Source organism: Argiope bruennichi, chromosome 8 (assembly GCF_947563725.1).
Source record: "Argiope bruennichi chromosome 8, qqArgBrue1.1, whole genome shotgun sequence".
NCBI classification, from domain to species: domain Eukaryota; kingdom Metazoa; phylum Arthropoda; class Arachnida; order Araneae; family Araneidae; genus Argiope; species Argiope bruennichi.
The window spans coordinates 21,983,570-22,005,931 of NC_079158.1; the positions used below are offsets into that span (position 1 = coordinate 21,983,570).

The window sequence follows — 22,362 nt, forward strand, 5'->3', positions numbered from 1 at the left end:
TGCGGATTTTAGCGCCCCAAAACTGACGTCATACGTCAATTTGTCACCATAAGTTACTAAATAGCCGGGAAATTATTGATCCATAAAGAATTTCTTTCCTTCAGTCTGTCATCGCATAGTCTTGGCATTTTCAGCTCTGTTGATATAAGATATTGCTTCTAACAGTCTTTTTCATGTGCAAAAAAAGATTAATTAATTTATAAAAGGATCATTTCAGTTTTATTGTAAGACAGCTTGTTCAGACGATGTAAATAAGTAAGTGGACAATAATAATTTCATTAATGGTAATGTTAAAGGAATGCATGGATGAACATAGCTGGGTACATGATGATTTGCATTTCTTGTATTCTTGTTTCATTCTTGTATTCTTGTTTCATTCTTGTATTCTTGTTTCATTCTTGTATTCTTGTTTCATTCTTGTATTCTTCTTGTACTCTTCTTCATTCTTGTACTCTTCTTCATTCTTGTACTCTTCTTCATTCCTCCCTATTTCTTCTTCATTCTTGTACTCTTCTTCATTCCTCCCTATTTCTTCTTCATTCTTGTACTCTTCTTCATTCCTCCCTATTTCTTCTTCATTCTTGTACTCTTCTTCATTCCTCCCTATTTCTTCTTCATTCTTTCTTGTTTCTTCGTTCTTTCTTGTTACTTATTCATTCTTTCTTGTTTCATTCTTGTATTCTTCTTCATTCTTGTATTCTTCTTCATTCTTGTATTCTTGTTTCATTCTTGTATTCTTCTTCATTCTTGTATTCTTGTTTCATTCTTGTATTTTTCTACATTCTTGTATTCTTCCTCATTCTTGTATTCTTGTTTCATTCTTGTACTCTTCTTTATTCTTTCCTGTTCTTCTTCATTCTTTCTTGTTTCTTCTTCATTCTTTCTTGTTTCTTCTTCATTCTTGTATTTTTCTTCATTCTTGTTTCTTTTTCATTGTTGTATTCTTGTTTCATTCTTGTATTCTTCTTCATTCTTGTTTCTTGTTCATTCTTGTATTCTTGTTTCATTCTTGTATTCTTCATTCTTGTACTCTTCTTCATTCTTGCATTCTTCTTCATTCTTGCATTCTTCTTCATTCTTGCATTCTTCTTCATTCTTGTACTCTTGTTTCATTCTTGTACTCTTGTTTCATTCTTGTATTCTTCTTCATTCTTGTATTCTTGTTTCGTATTTCATTCATATCAGTGTAAGTTTTAGAAATTGTTATCAATATAGAATGCGTTTTATATATTAGTTTGTATAAGGTAACATGGAATGTGTTTTATAATTTTTTTATTGAAAATAAAACACGTTAGCGCAGTATATGCCTCTTTTCATTAAATTTATAATGAAATACCTAAAAGAATTCATGAAATACCTAAAATAAATTGAAATTTCTACGCAATTGAGAAATTTGATTATATTTTTTTATTTCTTATTTTAATCGTAAAAGTATATCTTATTCATAAAGATTAATCTCAATAAAAAAAGCTTCGATAAATGGAATTAGTATTGGTTCAGTTCGAATATTGTCTGGCATATATTCAAGTCATTGTGCCATAACCAGAAAGCCTGACTTAATTCCAATATATATAGAAAAAGAGGGTAGGATGGTACTTTTGAAAATTCTGAGGAGAAATTGTCCTACGTATATACGTGTTACTGCGCTTGCTAAAACCAATCTGATTATTTTTAAATAATGATAATTAAAAGCACAGGCGAGAAATAAAACCATAATATCCTCCTATTCCTGTTCCATATATTTTAATTTAATATGATATGAGGAACTAAAATGGAATAGGAAACCAATTTATATCCATATGAATGTATTATAAATGTGAATTTATTCTGAAAGAATACATAAAAAATTTTCTTTTTTCTATAATTCCTGAAACAGGAAACTAACTGATGTTTCTGAAAATATTAGACACGATTATTTCAGAAAAAATCATCCTGACTTTGTTAAATTAAGAATTAAAAAAAGTGAAAGAAATACAGATTTTTTTTAAAGTTTTGGCATGAAATTTCAAATATCTATTTATTTTTCTTGAAATTGCTTTAATTTCTGATATTTGCTCTGTGGGGTTCTGTAAATTCTGAAAAAAGAAAAAGTAAGAATCTCAATAAATGATTTATTTTCGAGATATTAATTCCTATAAACATTTCAGTTTAATAGAGGATTCTACCAAAGAAAAAAATTCTATTTCTGTTATGTAATATATGTTTATGCGCTCGTTTTACATCATAATTGAAGTCTCCAATTTAAATGTAGTTATTTTACGAAATGTCAGTTACTTTTGCATTGTACGTATACAGCTCACTCATTATACATATGTCATTCACTTACAGTGTTGATAAATTTGGTGACAAAGTTTGTTTTAATAATGCTTGTTTAAGCCTATGAGGGAAAAGTAGATTACATTCCCCTTATTGGCAGACAGAAAGATATTCCTACTGAATTAGCAATATTTCATCCTATTTTGACATAAACCAAGCTTGTGGATTTGTCCGTGACTTCCGAGAGATCACGATTTGCCGCAAAAACGCATAGAAAATGAATTATTCTTATTATAACGAATGTCTGTTGTATATGAGAAATAATGCAAATTTTAAATAGAAGATTACACCCATCATCTGTCTTCAACCAATTCCAGAATTATTTTAATCCAATCATCAGTTGTCAAACATTCTTCGTCCACAATGAAGGAAAAAATGAATAATACATGTGACAACTAAATGATCGTCTAATCATTCAAAACTACCTTGAGAGCACGGGGTGAAATCTTTTGTTTAAAGTCTTTTGTTCCACTTCAAAATCAGTCAAAGCTCAAGCATTTCACTCCAAACCTTATTTTTAACCGTCTTCTGTTCCCAAATTTAAAATGCTCTTTAACTAAATTTATGAGATTTTATACTGAATTTCCTGTATGACAATAAAAGCAGGATTTTCCAAATGGTATAATAATTTACCTGAGTTTGTCTCCTATCTGTACTTATCTTTCTTATTTTGGACTCCATGTGTTATTTTACTTCAAAGGAAGAAGGACTTTTGGAGCCAGAAGTTATTTTGCTACAAAGAAAAAAAAAAGGAACTTTTTGTTTCTTGCAGCACAGTTTTAAGGGTTACTTCAAAAGTTAATGCTTTTTTAACAGTTGCAAACTTTAAATGGGCCTCTACGATTGTCTAAACCCTTCGAAGTATGCATATAGAAAGTCAAGCATTATTAAAAGTGGATAGTATCTTGCGAGCATAAGAAAAAAAAATGCAAAAAGAATTCTTTATCTAGCTTTTTGTCCCTGATCATGGACTCTATCTTAGACTGAGCCAATTTGTATATTTATTTTTCCCACTTATTTATTTATTTACTTTTTTTCATTTATTTATTTATATTCTTCTCTTTGCTTTAAAATTTTTTACTTTACTTTTATTTTTCTATTTTCAAAGTTTAAACTGTCTATTTTCGGAAAATGTTATTACTTACTAATTATTCTTCAATAATACGGTTGCTGTGGAATATTATGTAGGCTCTTCTACTTGAGCGATTTAGACCTCCTCGACTTTTTCTTTTTATGCCTACTGCTTTATTTTTTGTTCTGGTTTTTTTTTATTTTCTTTGGCTGTCTTCTTTTTCATCTAGTACACATGCATATGAAAGATTTTTTTTTGAATAGCTCGTCTTTTGATAGCTATTTAAATTCTTTTTTTTTAATTTTAAATATGAGCTTATTACCTGTGTAACGCCAATTTTGGCACACATCTAATCATCATCAGAATACTGAAGTTGAGGAAAAGTGCATTCGTACAGGTACTCCAAAGAATAGCTCAATCAAGAAAAACATATACTATTCTTAACGTTAAGAACAATTATTTCTTATTTAAAAGTTTTTCCTTTATATTTTCTTCGGTAATCTAATTTACTTCTTGCATTTAAAATATAATTCAAATTTTAATTATCAGATTTTATCTAATATATTTGATATCACCTTTTGCTCGCATTAAAACCATTTTTGATCATTAATGTGGCTAGAGTTAAACCAAATTCATAAATGTATTGACTTTTTTGAGATTTATAATTTAATTTGTAATTCTAAAATTATTATTAATTTACTTTTTATAAGCTTGCAAAACAATACATGAGCAGTGTATACACATCTTTAACAAGAAAAAAAATACAATAGAATGATATAGGTTTAAAAATTTCCCTCTCAATATGTGCCCATGAATTGTTCAGTCTTGTTGAAATGAAGTCCTAAAGATAGTTTCGTACGACTATCACCTTTCTATTTTGTATTTCAACAGCCAAAAGTTGAATAATAAAAACACTTTTTTCTTTTCAAAACAATCATTCGAAATATAAATAATATCGACACACCGTTATAACACAAAAACAGCTTAAGATAATAGGCACGTGCACGCTTATAATTCAGCATTTTATTACAAGACTTAAATAATTATATTTAACTAGGGCATCACATAAATTGATTTTATTATGAAAATAATTAAATGAAATTCCAATGTTTTATGAATATCGTATTTTTCAGACTCGTCGAATCTAATATTTTTCATTTGGGATAAATTATCATGAGTTCATCACAGAAATATATCTTATTTCTGTGTTGGTAGTTAGTTCCTTTTGATAGATAACAGACATATCATGCCAAGACATTTCAAATTTTTCAGTCAAGATAAGGCAATTAAGTGGGAAACATATAGTAAATTTTCTTATATTTTATGTCAAGAAATACTTCTTGATTTCTATATTTCCGTTTGAATGTTATTTAACCACTTAACCATTTTATTTTATTTTCTATCTAATTAGATGATAACTTTTACGCTATCTTTTGTTTTATCTGAGAGTTGATAGGAATTTCGGATTCCATAGGATTCGGATAGGAATTTTATGGATTCCATATCATTTTCAATAACAAATTATAACGTGTATGTATATTATAATTTTACATTATTAATTTAAAAAATCCAAAAATAGGATGCATGGTATCAATTATGTGATATCAATTCTATTCATGGCATCACTATTTGTTATATGACATCATTTAATCATCATCGTCAGGAATTAATAATTAATTACATCGTCAGGAATTAATAATTAATTACATCGTCAGGAATTAATAATTAATAAATTAATAATTAAGGACGTAGATGGCTTGAATCGGGAGATTTTTCAAAATAAAGATATTTATGAAGACAAGGATTATGCTGATATATCATCGTTTTCATTCTGTTTCATATTTTCTTTTCAGATGCCCAGATACAAACGGACTGAATTCGACGAAGAAGAAACCAGCAGCATGGCGAGTATGGCCGTCGACGCCCCCATGGTCGTCAATCCAACAAGTGGTTTCTCCAGGACGGATGGCACCCAAGTTCGGTACTCTCCCGGCAGGAAACGCAATTTCTGGGAGCGGGCGTCGCCTTTGGAGAAATTCCTCATGGTTCTCGCCGTCGTCCTTCTCTTGCTAGTCATCATCCTGTCCGCCGTGCTGAACTCCTATTCCGGATCGCAGACCGTTAGAGTTGTCCACATATCCGCCGCCAACGGGTCAACGATGAGCACTAATGGTAAGCATTAATGCAGTAAATTTCATTACTTGCCATGAATTTGTGGTGAATCGCATATAAGCCAGTAACAGCGCTTCTGCCCGAACAGCTGTTTTAGCAAAATCGGTATGTTACTGGACTGCTAACCTAAAGGTCCCAGGTTCTATCCTAACGCGTCCCAAACCTGCACATTGGTGACCTCGGACGCTGAACCTTCAACCTTCGTACAGCTGTTGTGGCGCCATCTACCCGCAACCAAAGTCGCCAGACACACTTGGCGCATCGGCACCCACAAACTCTCGCCATAACGCTTGGCGCTACTCAAATAAGGGTACGGCCCATTAAGACAACAGCTACTACTCAATACATCACCACTCAACGCAATATCGTTCGTCTCCCCTTCGCCTCACTGGAGGGAGAGTACTGTGGTGAATCGCATATAAGCCAGTAACAGCGCTTCTGCCCGAACAGCTGTTTTAGCAAATTCGGTATGTTACTGGACTGCTAACCTAAAGGTCCCAGGTTCTATCCTAACGCGTCCCAAACCTGCACAAATTCGAATTACCAAATTATCAGTTTTTCTGAAAAATCAAGTAGAAATACATTGGAGTAGAATGAATACCAAATTGGGACAACGAGCTATAATCTGGGATAGACTATTCATTATAGGGTTAGATCAGGAGTGGGCAGATTTTTCCAGGGTACGGGCTACTTCTAATTTTTTCAAGGTGTTGAGGTCCACCCAGTGACGTAGGTGTGGTGAGCTAAAAAAAAAAAGATCTACAAGGGCCGACATAGGCCTGGTTGGTAGAGCGTCGGATTTGCGTACCTTAGGTTGCGAGTTCGAACCCCGCCGGCCGAAGATTCCCCGCGTGCTTGGTGGCTGACGCGCGTTAAATCTGTCGTGGTCACAAAGTCCTCCATGTCGAGAGTAATACCACTGGGGGTACTGGATCAGGGGTGATCGTTCTCTGATTCAGGTCTAAATTACTATCTGTGGTTGAGTGAATGAAATGTGTGAATGAAGTCCACCCCGTAAAAAGGGTTGTGACGTGTGTGTGTAGCTAAGTCGTTCTGTTGCCCCTAGATGGCGCTACTATAGAAACAAGAGGCGCTCCCCCCCCAGGCTTAAATCGGCTATCTTCGAACAGCGGGCTTGCCCATGGCAAGTGCCATAAGAAACAACAACAAAGATCTACAATATTTATTACAACTTAATAGCAAATACAGAATATGTACTTATCTACATAATAATAGCCATAAATATGATAATATCAAATGATGTATTTAATACTAAACAATTCAAAATACATTAAAAAAATAAATCATTTTCATCTAAAGTTAATTCTTGTAGTTATAGTAAGCCGAATCTAAGCCTGCATATTGTCCGCCAATCTTGAATATCTCGGTACGTAATTACTAACTGCTAATCTTACACTGGATTTTAAGTAATCGCCTGCGAGACGGAAACGATATGCTGTCTTAATTATATTCATCGTTGAAAATGCAGATTCACACAGGTATGGAGAGCCAAAAAACGATTTTAAATGATATCCAATTTTTTTTAATTAGTATACTTTACTTCGTCCATCAGATTCCAAAGGTTATTCTTAAGTTCTGAACTACGTGTTTTTAAAATTATGTCATTTTGAAGAAGAACAACTTCGTTTTCCTCAAAAGAATATATCATTTATATTTTCAGTTATTTCTCCCACATCAACATTGCCAAACGAGTAACACATGAATGTACCAATTGGTTTTTTTTTTTTTTTTTTTTTTTTGTATGTGCGTCTTAGGTCTAAAGACGATCACTCCCAAATGTCTTGGTGGTCTACCGGTCGATCTACTCGATTGAATGCCCACCTCTGGGTTAGGTGATGCATATCAACCAGATATTTGGTATTAAGTATACAAGACTGATTCAGAGTAAGAGTATCAGAAACTTGGTTTAAACTTTTGAACTTAATGATACTAATTAGTAATCTCTTCAACCTCATTCGTTTTCGATAGGATGATACTATATCACTCTGATACAAAATAGTAGATCAATATAACCTAGTTCACCGTCCTACCCCACTGACGCTATTAGCATGTGTGATGCTATTTTTCATTATTCATATTTCATCCCCAGCTATTGCTGTCCCTTTTCCTACGTAATGGTGCACATACCATTAGAGAATCGCTTCTCTCCACTTCCGAATCTTCTTCTAAAGAATCCGTAATTATATACCGCCTGAGAATAAGCTCTGTATTAAGTATATCAACATAGCCTTTCCTTTAATTTTCTCACTCACTCGTCAATCAGTATAAAATTCAAGATCACCGATACTTCGTCGTCAATATCTCAGCCGAAGATACGAAAATTCCCAATTTGGAATGATATTCGTATCAATATCAGCTACTTGTCTCGGCGCAAGTGCGAGAACCGACACCCACTGAGTATCTAGCTTCATCCTGACTGTAAAAAGATCGGTTACCATCAGTATCACTTGCCTAAAACAGCAGATACAATCAAGTATCAGTATTAACCTTCTTATTGACTGTTACCACGAAACCGGGTATCATCCCAACTCTAGTTCGTTATTAGTAACGACCACTATTCCTCAATAGAAGAAAGACATTATACAATATTATATGATATTAATAAAAATAGGCATTAAACATGTTTAAAAACTAAATACGAATTCTTATGATGTTACCAGTTGATATAAAATATTTAATATATAAAAAGTTTAAAATTTTAAGCAAATTTAGTCATATAACAACTTTTAAAGTTATTAAATCAAATAAAAAATGTCTCGAACTACAGAGAGATGCATTTTTTTTCCATAGAAGTTCCTTCATTTAGAAAACTTATTATAGGTGTACCAAAATATCTTTAAAAAATCTTTCTATTTCAATAGACCAAGGTTTTTCTTCTTCTTTTTTTTATTTGCTTACTTTGTTTGTTCTTTTAGAGCGCTTAAGAGAAAGTATTCACTAAAATTGAATTTAAAAGCACAATATGTTCGTTCATATTACCGTTGGAATTACATTTGCAGTTTGGTGTATTAGCCTAGATAATTAAAATGAAATAAGTAATAAATGACAAATGCGTTGTTAGGACTAATTTTTAGATTTTTAATAATGGTCGATCAATGCCCACAATCCCAACGAAATCCTGGACTCGTATTCAAACTCAAATAATCCTGGACTCGTATTCAAACTCAAATAAAGAGAATTTTTCATTTTTTTTTCCCCTACAGCTACAGAGTATTGCGTCACTCCAGCTTGCGTAACTGTTGCTGCGGCTATACTCAATGCCATGGACCAGTCCGTGGACCCTTGCACAGACTTCTACCAGTATTCGTGTGGAGGATGGGTCAAGTCCAATCCTCTTCCGGATGGAAAGTCAATCTGGGGAACATTCGGCAAGCTTTGGCAAGAGAATCAAATCATTATGAAGAATGTACTAGGTAGGTATTCTATGAAACTAGTCTTTAAGAAAACTTTATAAATTAATCTTTGTAACTTTAGAATCAGGATTTTGACTTTCTTTTTCAAATCAAAGTTGAAGAGAGAATTATAATTGGAAGTTTATTCTCAAAATCCACAATAATAATAAAAGATAAAACTACAGATGCACTGTAAAAACTCTATCTCGATTTGTTTAAATTCACATCAATGCAATGAACTTAGCGGTGGCAAGGAGCTAAAGAGAGAAAACCATGAACAATTATGCTATTAACGAATCTAATTTTATTTATTGTTTTTCAATTATGTTAGTGTCTATACCAATTACATGAAGAATACTGTAACTTGACCCTTTCTACAGGAGGCCGTGGTGGCCTGGTGGTAAGATCTCGGCTTGTGAGCCGTAGGGTTTCAGTTTTGAGACCCGATTCCACCAAAGAACCGTCGTGTAAGGGAGTCTGTTGCACGTTAAATCCGTCATGCCAAACGTCCTTCCGCTGGTGTGGTGTGGAGAGGGGGGTGCTAGCTCAGGTGTCGTCCTTATCATCTGACAGCGGTTCAAAATGACGAGGTCCGTCCCAAAATAGCCCTAGTGTTGCTTTACAACGGGACGTTAATATAACTAAACTAAACTAAACTTGACTCTTTCTACATCTCCAAACTTTTTGTGGTAGATTTCTGCACTGTCCCTACTTTTCTTTTCGCCACAGAATATCCCCGAAGTTAGAATCTCTAGGATTTCCTGTCAGTTGAAAGCAAATTCAGTGAAAGTCAATTGAATACGTGGAATGATTTATTAAGAAGAAGAAAAATGTTTAAGTTTATAAATAGTGCACAAAATAACAAACAACAACGATAAACAATACAATAATGAAAAGAAGTGCTTGGTGGACAATCGAGTTCAGGAATTGTGATGAAGTCAATATTTCTTGGAGAAGGTGTTAATTGAGGAAGGAGACAAAAATTTATTCTGTACGGGTAGGGGGAAATCAGATCTTTATTATTTCGCAGAAACCGCACAGGATTTCTAGTTTTGGTTTTGGACCTTTTGTTTGTCAGCACGTTGATCCACTAGATACGTTCGAGGTCATGGGTGGGTACTGGTCATACTGAGGATGGTTGTAACTGCCTTCTTTCTGCAATCTCCAATCTACTTTTCATTTGAGGAAGGTGCTAATCTTTGATTGGATGCTTGATTTCTCCAAATATAAACTATTCATATGAGCCTAATGCACTTTAAAAGGGCTATTGTAAAGGAATCACGGAGACTGTTTATAAGTATCTTAGTTTGTTGTTATGTAAAGTATAAGAAAATTTTGTCCTCGGTGCATGAAGGTATCGGATCAAAACTAATAAAGCCATTCCTGACATATTTCGGATTGTTTTTATAAAATGGAGTAGATATTTTTTTTTTTTTTTCAAAAATATTCAAAATTACATGTGACTTTAAAAATAGGTTAGTTAAATAATTGAAATTTAACGAATTTTATAATTAACAAATGAATTTATTGCAATGTTTATACAAATATTTTATAATAACTAGATAGGAAAATTTTGTCCTCGTCATCTGGTGATATCGGTTCAAAATTAAGAAAGCTATTCCTAGCATATTTCGGGTTGTTTCTGTAAAATAGACCAGATATTTGTTTCAAAAATATTCCAAATTATGTGTGATTTTTAACAAATTTTAAACAAATAAATTTATTACAATGTTTATGCAAGTATTTTAAATATTTTATAATAATTAGATGAAACAAATTCGGTGATTAGCATATTCATCATCCTAAAATGAATATTAAAAAAAAAGCCTTAGTATTTGTGTTAAATGTGTATAGATAAGTTTAAAAAATATATTATAAACTTCTCAATGGTGAAGAAATGCAGATTTCTTTTTAAAAAATAACTTTGTTTTAACATAATTTTATGCTATTTTTTTTAGTTTTAGATGAGAAACAAATAAAAAGGTAAATCTTGAAGCTTGTCAAAACATTTTTATAAGAATTTTGCATTAGTTTTATTTTATTTATGTCTTTCTGATTATACATCCGGTTACAATTTCTATAAAAATCACTTCATTATTTAAATGGTATTTCAGTTTAACTATTTTTTCTAAAACTATTTTGGATTCATGAAAATATAACGCACAACAGCAAATACTTGCAAACATTTCTCTCGAAATTCTGAGAAATTCCCAAATATCTTCACGTTATATTTGGAATCGTGTGATATTCACAGACAAGCTAGACGCTTATAAATTCCAGTTTATATGAGATACGATTGAAAAAAAAATCTTTTACATTTCAAAATATAAAAGATCTTTTTCCATCGAAAAGACGGGAAATATCATTTCTTGGACAATATTTCATGAAATATTTTTAGAACCAAAATTCTCGAAGGATCAAGATACATACCGTTTTGAAATGTAGAATTCACCATTACGTGGGCGAATTTCTAAATTCCCTAGCTTATTTTGCGAAGATGAAATAGCGTTGAAATAAAATTCTTAAAAAAAAAAAGAAAGAAAGAAAAGCTGTTTTAAACTTTTTTTTTTTCTGTTTTGAGAAAAAGAAGATTTGGAATTTCTAAGAGAAATTTCCGAAAATGTTATTGGATAGAAATTTACACATAATAAATAAATTTATCTCTCATTATGAACAAAAAACTTTCCTTTGAAAACTATAATGTAAAAACGGAAGGAATGTTTTTCAACCAACTGTTTCTTGCAAAGTTTTAAGCAACTATTACTTAAAAATGCTAGAAAATAATTCTTTATTTAAGAATTTTAACTGTTCCATGGCGATTCTTTTCTTTATTTCTTTCTGTCTTTTCTTTCTTTCTTTTCTTTGCTTTTTTTTTTTCTTTCTTTCTTTTCTTTGCTTTTTTTTTTCTTCTTTCTTTCTTTTTTTTTTTTTTTTTTTTTGCAAAATATTTTTTCCGAGAAGGATAGAAGGGATAATTCTAGGATTTAAAATGATATTAATACGACCTAAATGACGATTTTAAAGAACAAAAACAAATTCATTTACAAAAAAAAGTGAAATAAAATGAATAATTTGCACAAATAATGATTTATTATTAGTAATTAATGACATGTGAGAGAACTGGACGTATTTATATTTAAAACTAATTATTAGTTATTACACGAGATGCTCATAGTAGCTTTCAACTCAAAGTTGAACATTATCGGTGAATAGCTAATATTGTTACGAACCTGCGATGCTGCTTCCCAGCACAGTGGGTTCCATAGGAGATCCCCAGAGCTTGGCAACAAACTTGGCGACCATTTGGCGACTTTGGCGCCAAAATAGATTATACCCGAAACATCGAAAATTTTCCCGATCCGTCCAGTAGGAACGGAGATACGCCTCGAACGTTCCTGATTGGTTGAGAGGCTTCTAGCCCCGCCTCCTAAGACCTATAAAAGGAACTGTAGCTGCCGGGGAGCTACGGTGAGTCGAGTGGTGAATTGAGTAGTCGGAAGCGACAGAGAAGAGTGGTCGTGTACCAGTGGAGTCGAAGAGTAGTCGGAAGCGACGATGAAGAACTCGTCTTCCAGGGACTAGCGGAGCAGCGACGGAGTAGAGCTGCTGTGTATGCTGTTGCATGCTGCTGTGTATGTGTTGCATGCTGCACGTCTCGGCTGAAGATAATCGTCTTCTGTGCTGTATATAGTTGTCGTCTTTGTGCTGTCCTGTGTGTCTTCGTGTAAATAAACGTCGTTGTTTCATTTTCTACTGCCGCCTGGTGATTGAGCGTTCTCCACACCATATAACCCCCACTATCCAAACGAACCCCCGGAAATTCCGTAACAATATTTTAAACAAAGCCGGAACTTCCCGCCAGTCACCTCTCAATATAAAGAAAGAAATTAGAAGCGAGATGATTATGCAGTTGCAGGATAGATGGGTAATGTCGTACAAAGGACGCATAACTTATAAATTCATACTGGAACCAAAAATTATAAAAAGAATATTTCTCCCGATGACAGTGCAAATTATATCGGGACATGAAAGATTTCCTGAATACTTCTACAGATTCGGAAAAGTGTAAGACAACATATATATGTGGAGATGTAGGCTCATATGTGGGGGTGTAGGCTTTCATGTATATGTGGGGAAATAGGCTCATTTCAACACTACATAACAAAATCTGTCGAACTCAAAGAAATTAGAGGAAGATTCATTATGAATAGTAATTTTAACACAATATTACAACACCTCGTAAATTCAATTCTGGAAATGATGGAAAAGACTTCTAGCCTTTTACCAACAGTTTGAAGATTCTTTGAAGTTTCGTTGGTCGTTTGTTTTATTATGCAAAAATTTGGATACTTAATAAGCATAACAGCCAGTCACAATAATCCATTTTTATACGGCTTAATTCTGTGGTAATGGGATGACTGCATGTAATAAAAAAAAAATTACCATTTATTTGGCTTTGCAGGCACACAAAAATTGAAAAACTTTGCTATCCTTCTTTTTTAAAGACGAAATTTCAATGACATCTTGCGATTATATCATTATCCTATTTCAACGTCTCTGAATTTGTTATAATTTATTTAATTAAGTGCTTGTGATTTTATTTGTGAATTATTTATTTTCAATGGACGAATTATCTTGAAATTGTATTTTATTTTTTCCAGAGGATGAAAACTTTGATCTGAAGAGTGATGCGGAGAAGAAAGCCCGCATCTACTACCTGTCCTGCTTGGACAAGAATGAAACCGTAGACAAACTGGGAGCTCAGCCAATGCTCGACCTGCTGAACAAGGTAAAGGAAAATTCACAAACAATAATAATAAAAAAAAACTGAATTCAGAATAATTGTTAATGAATGCGAAAGAAAAATGTTAAAAACGGCAATTTCTGTGTTAAGTTAATATACATTTTGAAAAAAAAATGTTTCTGCTTATGGCACTTGTTACAGAAAGCCCGATGATGAAGTCAGTGAATTTTTAAGCTGAGTTTTAGCGTCTCTTGTTTCTTGTTCTAGTGCCAAGATTACGTCTTAACTACTCATGTATCACAGCCCTTTTCACGGGACGGACTTCATTCAATCATCCACAGATTGTAATTTAGACTTGAATCAGAGAACGATCACCTCTGATTCAATACCCCTAGCGGTATTGTCACGATTTGGAGGATTTTGAGGCTACGACAGATTTATATGTGCCACCATGTACACGGAAAGCAAAAAAATGTAATTGAGTGTAGCAATTGAACAAGCGAATGGTGCAAAATTTTATATTGTTACTTTCTTTTCTTTATGCTTGAAAATTTATTGACGCAATGATTGATACAAAACATCAGTATATTTGTTATGGTACTGGATTGGTAGTTAATTTGTTTATAAGAACTAGCATGAATGATGTTCCAAAATTTTTTCACCTGTTCTCAGAAAAAGATGAATTTCTGGTTTGGGTTTTTCCCCCAACTGAATGAAACTAAAATTTGATACAGAAATACAATCGCAGTCAAAAAGTGGCATACTAAATATGATATGTTTAGGTCACTGCGTTTTTGAATTATCGAGTTTACGTGCTACTGAAACTCCAGAGTTCCAATTATTTTGACGATTAGAATACTTTCACTATATTTCGCATATAAGAAAGCTAAAAACTATCATACTCAGTAAATCTATCTTACAAGTGAATCTTTTCAATAAAAATGATTATAATTTTAATTTTTTGCTTTATATTAGACAAATATAGTGCTACGCACTTTACTGTTTTATTTGTTGTAATTCTAAATCCTACAGTAAAAAAATACTATACAGTGCATTTTCATGACTTCTCATTGGTCATTGCTTGTGTTTTGTTAGAATTTATGATTAAATTAGTTAAAATTATAAAAAAAAATTACTAAACTTGTTTAAATATGATTTAATAAATTTAGTAACATTCATAACTCAAAATTTTTTCTATGTTTTTGGATAAAATGCAAGAAAAAAATTAAAATTTTGATACTACATATTTATTTCCACTTAGATTTAGCAAAAAAACATTACATTTTTTCTATATAATCACTGCAGATTTTTAGAAAATTCTGCTTAGCTTAAAATCATTCGTTACGTTTTGAAACAAATTGATATATATTTTTACGTAGCACTCATGATTTTTTTATTAATTTAAAAATTTATAATTATGCTTTTTTATTAATTTATTTTAAATGTTATTTGGCGTTCAAAGTTTCATGAAATTATGTCACTAGATTTACTTTATAAAGGCTTTTTTATGGCAAGAAACATTTCTTGCCAATTTCTTGTTTTGGCCTTACGAATAGTTCTGTTAATCAGTTTTCAGTAGAAATCAGCAGGGGTACTCATTATCGACTTTCTCGTACTCTCACGCAGAGCTTGCAATTACTTGGGTTAGAATCCTTCGGCCCACCCACCTTTTTGAAAAATTGCCAAAAGGAAGACTCGTGATTCGCGAGAGCGTGATTTTTGAACGGCATTCATTTAGTTTCTTACATATTTTAAATACCGTTTTCAAAAATACAGGCATTATTTCCAATAATCTAATTGATTCACATTTTGATACCGATATACAATTTTTGTGTAGTAATTACGTTCTTAATCTTATTCATATGACTTTGTATTTTTGGTTTGTGATGCTCATATGACATAACACTGCTCTTTGCCGCTACAACTATAACCTTAAGATTATTTAAGCAGCGTCGTGAATACAATTAAAAAGAAAAATCAAACCACTGAGGGTCATGATTTTTCTTGCTTCTAGCCATTCTATGATCATCAAAATTTAATTGATTAAAATGAAAAAAAAATTTAAGAAATATGATCAAAGGGTATTTAAGGCTGGACTGCTCTCCTATGTTACACAATTTGACAGAAATATATTGATAACTAGAGCTCTGAGTACATAAAATTTCACAACTTTACAAGACAAAAATACTGGGCCGCGGTGGACTGGAGGTATGTTCTCGTTTCGGAACTGCAGGGTTTCAGGTTCGAGACCCAATTCCACCAAAAAACAGTCGTGTAAGCGAGTTTGGTGCACGTTAAATCCGTCGGGGCCGAACGTTGGCGTGGTGTGGAAGTTTGGAGCTGAGGTACCAGCTGAGGTGTCATCCTCGTCATTTTGACCGCGTTTCAAAAAGTACGAGGTCCGTCCCAAAATAGCATTGCTGTTACTTCAAAAACGGGGCGTTAATATAACTAAACTAAAACTAAATGGCAAAAGTATTCACAAAACAAAAACAGGAAACTGGCAGGCTGTAAAAAGAAGAAATAAAAACTATTTTCAAGCAGAAGTAATAAGAAAAGTGGAAGAAAAAAATGAACGATGAAAGAATGTGAAATAAGAAAAGAAAATATCTACTAAAAAAATTCATTTAGATATTCAACATTTTAATGTACCGAGCGTTTAATTTCCTCTAAATCATTACAGTAAATAGCGATTTTATTAAAAAAAAATGGAAAAAATAAAAAAAAAGGTATAAGAAAATAGGGAAATAATTTATACGCACAAATGTACGCACAGATTAAATACTTAATAAAAGTACAAAACTTATATGGCAATAATACATAAGTGGAAAACGCCATGTAGCTTGAATATGTAAAGAGAGGCTAATCAAAAGTTTAAAACCAAGTGAAAAAGATTTAATTTGCTGCGAATTCGAATATTCAGTTGGAAGAAGAGCTCTTGGCAGGAAAAAGTTTTGCTTTGAGAAAGGTGAAATGCAATTCATTTTGAAATAAGGTGCTGTAAATGAATCGAGGGAACTCTAAATGACTGCCATTGATGGATTATTGAAGGGATAAAATTGCAAAGCGAGCTCTTTATTCTATGCTGATTTTATTTTCTCCCTTAATAAGAGGATATGGATGTCGAAAATGAGGGAACATTCGATTAAAAGTAGCTGTAAATGTAAAATTGCCATATTCGTAGATGGACAAACATTATTCTAAAGATGATTTTTTTTTCCGAGTTCAGAGCATTTTAAATGTGGAGATCTCTCATAATCTAGAAGTCGAATTTTTTTACTTTCCCTTATATGAAGGTATAGAGAAATTATCTCGTATAGAGAAAGCGTAGTAATCGTCAAAAAATTCTAACTCAAGATTTTGACGAATCTCCGCGTTTCAGACCGTCCTGAGTTCAAAAAGCACATATCTGGAAAATGTCAATTAACCTGTTAGACTGTCTGCGACAAAGATAATTCAGAAACGCTTTGATCTAGATGCATGAAATTTGATATATAATCATTATGCCAAATATGTAAATTTTTATCAAATTTTGTGCAAAATCTCTTCTGAGGAAGTATGTCTGTCCGTCTGTTTGATATAAGTTAACACGATACCTACAAAACGACGATAGCTAGATAGACAAAATTCGATATACACAGAATTAACATCTATAGCGTAGACATCAAATTTTGAGCCAAAGTCAGTAAGAGGTTGATTGTCTGTCGGTTTATACTTTTAGGAACAAGTAAACTCGGTAACTCAAAAACGCAGTGACTTAAACGCAGTTTTGTAATTAAAAGTGTAGTTTTGTGTTCAAATTTTGTTCAGTCGGTTGGGAAAAACGCTTTAATGTTAATGTTAACCGCCTGCCAGTGTTAAAATCGCTAAAACACTCGCCAAGGATGACACGATATATTCAGTAAAAATGTTAAATTCACGCCAAAGGTGAGTATTTCACAATTATTCTACGCTAATGCTATGCAAAGCTTTCCCTGGAATAACACCTTTATGAGAGAGTATGCGAGAGAGTTTTTAGGAGACCACCCCCGCTTGTTTTGTATACTTTACAAACGAGTAATAGATAAGCAATTCTTTACTCGTTTACTTATTCCTTAGTAGAAGTAATCTTTCTTTCTTTCAGATCGGAGGCTGGAATATCAGTGGGGACTTCAACATCAGCCAGTGGAACTTCCAGAGGACGCTCGAGATCCTCCACAACCAGTACAGCCGCGGGGGGCTTTTCTCTTGGGGTGTCGGGGAAGATGAGAGGAACTCTTCCAGAAATATTCTGCAGCTGGACCAGGGAGGATTGGGCTTACCCACCAGAGACTACTACCTCAACAAAAGCAAAGATGATGAAGTAAGAACACAGAAAAGTAACAATTATCATTCTTAATTAACAGCATACTTTTTTAAAATGGTATATAAATCTTCTAAACATAATGGAAATTCGTATTGTCCGTTCCTTATTCAAATTAATTGACAAAGTGTTATAAATGAATTGATAAAAGTTTTTAGTGATTTTTATATCACAGAATATATAGTAAAATTTTCTTGTAGAAGTCATTGTTCGAATAGCCTTTTGACCTACAAATTTATTTTGCAACCTAAAATAAAATAACACATACCTTTTTTTGAGGGGGGGGGAGCATTTAGTGTCATTTACTTCTATAGAAGAATGTAAGGATCATATGATATTTATGTGAGCCCCAAGTGATTTATGCTTTTAAGTTACAAATATAGATATCAAAAATTATGTACATCGATATACGAGTTAGATACGTTCTTGTATGTGATCTATTTAAAACACTCATTAAGCTGCAATTCCAGAAGTATACTTGGTAAGATGTATTTTAAAAATATGTTCGTTTTTAATTCTCATTTTTTTAAAAAAATTTCTATTTAAAAAATAATATTTATCTGACAAACTTTATAATCGTGTCTTACGATTGATTAGAAATATTCGAACCACTACTTCTATGAAATGCAAAATTTTTGACCTTCAAAAAAATATATATATAAAGTGACCGCTCTAATCGTAGCCCAGTTGGTAACTTTTAAAACTATCATATACTTCTAATTGGAGCAATGCTTCACATAGCATAAAAAATTAATAAAGTTTAGACTTTATATTGTTCGAATTAAAAAAAATTCTGAAAAAATTGCAATGACTAAATTTTTATACAGTCTTCCTGCCCTCTTAGTCTTATTTAATAAAAAAAATTATTGTTTTTATTAAATTTTCTTTTTTAATAAAAACAATAACGTTTTAATGAAAAGAAGCTACTTTCTCCTATGCCTAAAATTAAAAAAGTTATGGAGTTTTGAATCCCATTATTTTAGGCCAATCAATGGTCGCTTAAGGAACTATTTTACTTTTATTTGTAGATCTACTTCGAGGTGTTGTAAAATCATCTAAAATCCAATGTTTCGTAAATTGGTCAGTTTTGGTCGTTGGAAAGAAAAATTTTCTTTTGAATAAAATGTTATTTTATTAAGATTATTTACTAGTCTCCTTTGGACATCAATTGGTACGTCAGAAATATTGCTTATATTTAACTTCATTCAAATTGTTTAGATCAAATTTCATGTCTATGATCCCGTCAAAATTTCAGACATTAAGGTATCCAACTAGGATCGGATGGGATTTTAAAAAAAAATATTTTAATGTTTATATGATGTTTTTTATTAATATTAGGATAAAATGATGAGAAAAGATGAAACAATTTAAATATATATGTAGCTTTTGAAGAAAACGCTTATTTTTATGTAAATTTTAGCATTTATTTACAAAAATTAGGATTGTTCTAGAGAAAAAAAAATTGCTACAGTTTTTATTTTTCTTTGTAACATTACATGTGTTATATATCTTATAATATTACAACTATTATCTGAGAATTATACTCAAAAATAAAATTTTTGTGTGTAATATATGAAATGATCTATGAAATTTTGGAATCGTTTTCAACAATATTTACACTGAGCTCTCACAAATCCACTTCTAATTCACCAATAAATCCATACTTCATTGTAAATTTCATTAAAATGATTATTTTTTGAGATATGGCGATATTTGTATAGTAGAATTAGGAAAAATATTTCTGCTCTTTCTGAAAATAGTTTCAAAAAACTCGCTCTTCAGAAAATGTATTTAAAGTGCTTAAATGCTTATAAATAATCTGACTTAGATGTCAATAATTTGCTATAACTTGACTTCTAACTGACATAGAGACAAAATAAAAATATCATTAGAAACAAAAATGTACCAATTTTTTGAAACTCCAAATAATAAAATAAAAATGCATGAATTTCATCCAAACTCATATTTTTAACCTATTTGGATACCTTGAAGCCTTGTTGTTTTAATAGTCTTAGATATATTCTGTTCACTGGGTATAAGAACTTTTCTAATGGAGACCAGTTCTATGACATCATAGTGCTCTTATGTCCAGTTCATCTATAATCTATCCCCCCCCCCTACTGATTGATCTTTGTAGGGTCCATCAATTCCCTGGACATTTACCATACTCAAGTTTGACGGATCTTAAAGACCCTGCTGGATTTCAATTGAAATAGTTTAGATTCAAATAGTAACTGCTAAATTTCTTTAAAAGTATCTCATTTTAAATGTTGCTTTTATTAAAATTGAAATAATTCTGAAATTATTGCATTAAAAGTACGGAAAAAAATATGCAAATCAAAATGCAATTCCACTTAGATATTTTCTTTTGATCTCAGACGCGATCCTTGATCTCTTTCCAAAACTGTCCCTGATTCCGCAAATTCTTATTCGCCCTCGACAGCTGTTCGTTATTTATGTTTGAGATGAACACAATAACACTGTTCTTTCTTTTTTTACCTCTTCTCTTCCAGGTCCTGACTGCTTATTTGAATTACATGACGAAGGTCGGCGTGCTGCTCGGGGGAGAGGAAAATTCCACGAGGGCCCAGATGGAAGATGTCATAGATTTTGAGACAAAGCTGGCAAATGTGAGTAGAGTTGTTTTGTTGCACCAACGCAATTGTTTGCTGAAAGTGCGGTGTTCGAAGAGCTGGCTTTGAATTCAAATCAGGCATTGTGTTTGGTTGTCTCGTTTAAAAATAATATTCGTGAGAATCACTAAAATGTTCTTTTTTAAGCACCTTCATTTAGAATGATTTGTTTCTTGCTTGTTAAGATGGAATTTTCTAATAGATTTGCCATTGAGCTCCTGGTGCGTTGGAGATTTGAAATGTTGCACATTTGTAGTTTAGTTTAGTTATGTTAAAGTTCCGTTTTAAAACAACACTAGGGCTATTTTGGGACGGATCGCGTAATTTTGAACCGTGGTCAAATGGTGGGGATGGCGCGTCACTTACACGACGTTTCTTGGGTGGAATCGAGTCTTGAACCTGAAGCACTCTGGTTCCGAAGTCGAAACCTTACTACCAGCCCGCCCCAGCCTCCTGCACATTTGTAATACATTTTAATATTGTCAGAATTTAATTATCAATTAATCAAAATAACTTTTAATGTTGCTCCAACGGCACAACTAGATAGTGAATTTCAGAAACAATAGAGCTCAAAAGTAAAAAGCAGAAAATAAGTAAACAAAAAAGTTTTTAAGTATGTTAATACAATAAAAGTGCGTTTTTAAAAATTGTTTCTAATTATATTTTAGCATATAAAATAGCATCTGCAGTTGTTTGCCTTTTAATATAGTTACTCTAACATTGCAAAATTAAGGCTAATTTGAGAAGAGCTTCATTAGAACTATTAGTAGATGAAGAGGACAACACATTAACAGGTTATTCTCTCTTCAAAATACAACAGCGGGAAGGCATATCACCCTTATTGCCATATTACGTTAGAATCCAACAAAATCAAGACTTATCATTCGTCATTAGGGTAAGAAGAAATAACTTTTCAAGTATCATCTGAATTATTTTAATAAAATACTAGGAAATGTTTTCTCTTTTTGAATATGAACATAGCCCTCATTTCCCATCTGAGCGGACAGACATAGGTTATGCTATTATCGCGCTATTTATTCTTGTTTTCACTCATTTGCAATAAATGTATCATGCACAGGTAGATACTTTCCACAGGGTGATTACAGATAGCAAAAATTAGCTTCCCAAAGGAAACAGTGTTTTAATATTATTGGTTTAACAGTCTTGTACACATAGGGAAGATACAATAAATTGAATAAAAAATAACTTCTAAAGCACACACACTTTTATTAGAACACTGAAAATAGATTTCTAAAAATTTAATTCTGTAAAAATAAGGCATAAAATTTTTCTATTTACTCTCATTACTCTTTGAAGTCGATAGTTTTCAAAAGTAAAAATTCAATAACTTTTTTCACTACAGCAAAAAAAAAACAAAAAAAAAAAAAAAACGCCCGAGATAAATTTCTTGAGATAAAAAAAGTGGGAAAAAATACAAAATACATATTATTTGAAATGATAATTTCAACCTTTTAAAAATATTTAAGTGTTTTTTATAAGAAATAATAGCTATTCCCTCCCCCTTTTCTTTACTCGCCACAATTTACATTAACTTTCATATCCTCGTCGAAGAAGGATATTTTCCATCTCTTGTCTATCCATTACCGATAAGTGCCTCAATTACTCATTTATGAATTAATCAAGTTCTATTAGCCCAGTCTAGACTGGAC

At 32.2% G+C, this 22,362-nt stretch overlaps 1 protein-coding gene across 4 annotated transcripts in view; it reads left to right on the forward strand.

The window, feature by feature from the left end:
• LOC129980857 (endothelin-converting enzyme homolog) overlaps positions 1-22,362 on the forward strand; it is a 145,352-nt gene that overhangs the window by 92,419 nt on the left and 30,571 nt on the right. For all 4 annotated transcript variants that reach the window (XM_056091286.1, XM_056091285.1, XM_056091287.1 and 1 more), the window contains 5 exons: positions 5,242-5,560; positions 8,785-8,994; positions 13,635-13,762; positions 17,841-18,059; positions 20,573-20,689. In XM_056091286.1, the coding sequence (XP_055947261.1) occupies positions 5,242-5,560; positions 8,785-8,994; positions 13,635-13,762; positions 17,841-18,059; positions 20,573-20,689 (993 nt within the window). The remainder of the gene's footprint in view (positions 1-5,241; positions 5,561-8,784; positions 8,995-13,634; positions 13,763-17,840; positions 18,060-20,572; positions 20,690-22,362) is intronic.